The 2,434-nt window shown below is 44.4% G+C and overlaps 1 protein-coding gene across 1 annotated transcript; it reads left to right on the top strand.

The window, feature by feature from the left end:
* Positions 1-219: 219 nt before the first annotated feature.
* LOC104964238 (solute carrier organic anion transporter family member 5A1-like) lies at positions 220-1,586 on the top strand (the record flags this gene model as incomplete). The annotated part of the gene is made up of 2 exons (XM_010792979.1): positions 220-932; positions 1,342-1,586. Coding segments are annotated over exons 1-2 (434 nt in total), but the record flags the coding sequence as incomplete, so codon positions are not given.
* Between the last annotated feature and the right edge of the window lie 848 nt (positions 1,587-2,434).

Genomic DNA, 2,434 nt, shown 5'->3' on the forward strand with positions numbered 1-2,434 from the left:
GGAGGGATTATATCTCTTCGCTGGCCTGGGAGCGCCTTGGGATCCCCCAGTCAGAGCTGGTTGATGTGGCCAGGGAAAAGAAAGTTTGGGGCTCTCTGCTGGAACTGCTACCTCCGCGACCCGACCACGGATAAGCGGGAGAAGATGGATGGATGGATGGAGGAACTATTAGTATAGAAAATAGTCTTTTTTTCCTGTGACAGACATCAGACTGCACTGTGCTGTCATGAAACGATCAAACTTTAATTCTTACAAATCCACCAATGTGTGACGTTTGATCATTTAAACACACAGGTAGTTTATCTAAAAGTAGACATTTTAATGTCACGTCTCTCAGGTCTCTCGTTAATCCTCAGAGTAAAACAGAGTCTTTCAAATGCTTTCTCTCGTATCAGAGACAGACGTTTGTAGACTTCAGTTTGCCTTTTCTCCCGCTGAATAATTTCCCGTTGTGTCCGAACACACGGCTCGTTTTTATCGCCCATTTGTGGCCGAAGTCGGGGAGGAAGCTAGCTCTCAGATCTCTGCAGGATAGCAGACAGACAACCAGAGGTGACATGGCAGTGATGGAAAATATCCAAGGACAGCTTGGAAGAGAAGACATTTCCTCTCTTGCATCCCTACTTCCTCGCTCTTTCCAGTCCGTCATACACTTCCTTAGATTTCTCCCCAACGCCTTTCCTTCCTTGTTTCCTCCTCCTATCTCCTATCAAGGCATCTAAATAAAGGGAGTGTGAGCCCTGATGATCTTCTGTGTGTTGCCCCTCTGCAGGCCGACGCTCACCATGACCCAGAGGAACCTGACCGGAGGTTGTAACGTGAACTGCGGCTGTAAGATCCATGAGTACGCTCCGGTGTGCGGCTCCGACGGCATCACGTACTTTAACCCCTGCCTGGCCGGCTGCAGCAGCGTTGCCAACGACAGCACCGGGGTGAGAGAGAGAGTTTATTTTGAATTCATGTATTATATGAATTAAATCAATCTGTGTTCCTTGTAATTAAAAAATAAATAAACATGTTCTTGCTTAATGTTTGCATTTTAAGGTTTAACTTACTTCTTGTATTAATATAAATATTTTTGTTACATTTTTTACTAAAGTGTTATTCCAAATCTGGACTAAACCTTTTTAAAAATATTTCTATTTTATTCAATGTTTTTATTGCACATTATTTCCTCAACTTCTTCTTTTTGTTTGACTTCTAAACTTCTAAAATGGAGCTACTTTCAAGCAACCCGATTCCCCCCCATGATCTTTGAAGGATTAGAGATAGTTTACAAAGTCTCTGGCTTGCCGTGTTTCACCTTAAAGTCTCTAAACCTCCTCCATGTTTCCCTCTCAGATCAGAAACTACTCGGACTGCGCGTGCGTTCAGAGTCGGCAGGTGATCACGCCCTCGTCCAGCGCGTCGGGCTCCAACCAGCTGCAGCTCGTCATCGTGAAGACGTACCTGAACGAGAACGGGTACGCCGTGTCGGGGAAGTGCGACCGCACCTGCAGCACGCTCATCCCCTTCCTCATCTTCCTCTTCATCGTCACGCTCATCACCGCCTGCGCCCAGCCCTCCGCCATCATCGTCACGCTCAGGTACGAGACTCTAAAGTTCAGGTGATACAGAAACAAGGTTCAAATCATGAGCTCCAAGAAGTCTCAGTTTATTAAACCCTTTATTTTCAATTTCAAAAATAAGCCAAAATCTCCTGAATTTATCCCATTTGGATGCATTTAACCCAGAACTACAAACTGTACCATCTTGATTTAATATGTTAGAATACTTTTTGTTTGAACAGTTACTATATACCGTAATTTTCGGACTATAGGTTTAACTTACTTCTTGTATTAATATAAATATGTCTGTTACATTTTTTACTAAAGTGCAAATCTGGACAAGCGCACCTGAATATAAGCCGCAGCAGCTAAATTGAATGATGTGTACATATATAAGCCGCACTGGACTATAAGCCGCACTGGACTATAAGCCGCAGGTGTTTTAATGTTTAATTACCATATGTAAGGGTTCGTGCACAGAGGGGATTGTCGGGAAAGAGATGGCTGTTTGAGGAAGCTCCCATTTATTAACATTTCAACAAACAAGTTGCATATTTGCATAACGTATTCAAGTGTTACCATTTAGTGCAATAGTAGCTACAGAACATGTGCTGTGTAAACTGTACTGTATCACATAGCGTTTCAGACACACAAACTTTTCAACTTTCAAACTTAAACGGTGCGCTCCCAGCGCACGTACCGGCAGTGATCTACAGCAGTGGTTTTCAACCAGTGGTACGGGGACAAACTGTCTCGCTCTCGTAATGTCTGTCTGTCTTGCTCTCGTTCTGTCTCTCGTTCCACTTTTACTTTTGCGCGCTACCCGTCTCACTCTTTTCCGGCCTCCAGCTTTTCCTGCTGGAGCCCGCCGCTTAAAGGCGGGGGGC

The sequence above is a fragment of the Notothenia coriiceps genome, unplaced genomic scaffold (assembly GCF_000735185.1).
Source record: "Notothenia coriiceps isolate Sejong01 unplaced genomic scaffold, NC01 NC01_scaffold00036899, whole genome shotgun sequence".
In the NCBI taxonomy this organism is placed as follows: domain Eukaryota; kingdom Metazoa; phylum Chordata; class Actinopteri; order Perciformes; family Nototheniidae; genus Notothenia; species Notothenia coriiceps.